The 948-nt window shown below is 65.4% G+C and overlaps 1 protein-coding gene across 1 annotated transcript in view; it reads left to right on the top strand.

Moving 5' to 3' along the window:
* PRDM14 (PR domain containing 14) overlaps positions 1-948 on the top strand; it is an 8871-nt gene that overhangs the window by 1819 nt on the left and 6104 nt on the right. The window contains exons 2-3 of the mRNA XM_009335077.1: positions 7-123; positions 306-576. Of these exons, the coding sequence (XP_009333352.1) occupies positions 7-123; positions 306-576 (388 nt within the window). The remainder of the gene's footprint in view (positions 1-6; positions 124-305; positions 577-948) is intronic.

Raw genomic sequence — 948 nt, forward strand, 5'->3', positions numbered from 1 at the left:
TCCCAGCTCGGAGTCTTCTGCACGGACCCCATCCCCAAAGGAGTCCGCTTCGGCCCTTTCCAAGGCAAAGTGGTCAACACCAGCGAGATCAAGACTTACGACGACAACTCGCTGATGTGGGAGGTAGTGGAGGCACGGCCGGGCTCCCCCTGCACCCCCTAAACGGGGCCGGGGCGAGGCTTTCGGCCGCCCCTCTCCCGTAGCCTGCAAGAGGGGCTCGGCCCAGTGCGGGTGGTGGGATCGGTGCGAGCGGGACGCGTGCGGGAAGGGTCGGTCAAACCTGATCCGGCTCTCGCCGTCTCCAGATCTTTGAATACGGGCGCCTGAGCCACTTCATAGACGGGAAGGGCGCCTCTGGCAACTGGATGTCCCTGGTGAACTGTGCCAGGTTCCCCGAGGAGCAGAATTTGACGGCTATCCAGTGCCAGGGACAAATCTTCTACGAGAGCTGCAAGGAAATCTTACCGAAGCAGGAGCTGCTGGTGTGGTACGGCGATTGCTACGTGCAGTTCCTGGGCATCCCCATCAGCCTGAAGGGCATGCCGGAGGGGAAGAGACCCCCGCAGCACCCCGAAGGTGAGCCTGCCAGCGACCCCTCGAGGGGCACTGCCCCTTATTCCTACGGACCTCTGTCTGGCCGGGATTAGTTTCGCATTAAGGGAGGTAAAAGAACTCGGGCATCGCCTTTTCCCGGCCGTGTTTTACTTTGAACGCTTCCCAGTCCCTGTGGCGAGCTGGTGGCGGGGGGACCGGCCCCGCCGCGGGGATGCTCTGGGGTGGCGGTGGCCCCGCAGCCCCGATCCCACAGGTCTGCCCGCCCTCCCGGGGAGCCGGCCCTCGCCCTCCCCTTCCCTTGCAGCCTCCGGCACCCCAAAGAGCAGCTTCCCCTCGGCACCGGGGAGCCCGGGGATCGCACCGAGGGCTGCTGCCAGCCCGGCGCAAGAGGCA

Source organism: Pygoscelis adeliae, unplaced genomic scaffold (genome assembly GCF_000699105.1).
Source record: "Pygoscelis adeliae isolate BGI_AS28 unplaced genomic scaffold, ASM69910v1 Scaffold101, whole genome shotgun sequence".
Taxonomy (NCBI): Eukaryota; Metazoa; Chordata; class Aves; order Sphenisciformes; family Spheniscidae; genus Pygoscelis; species Pygoscelis adeliae.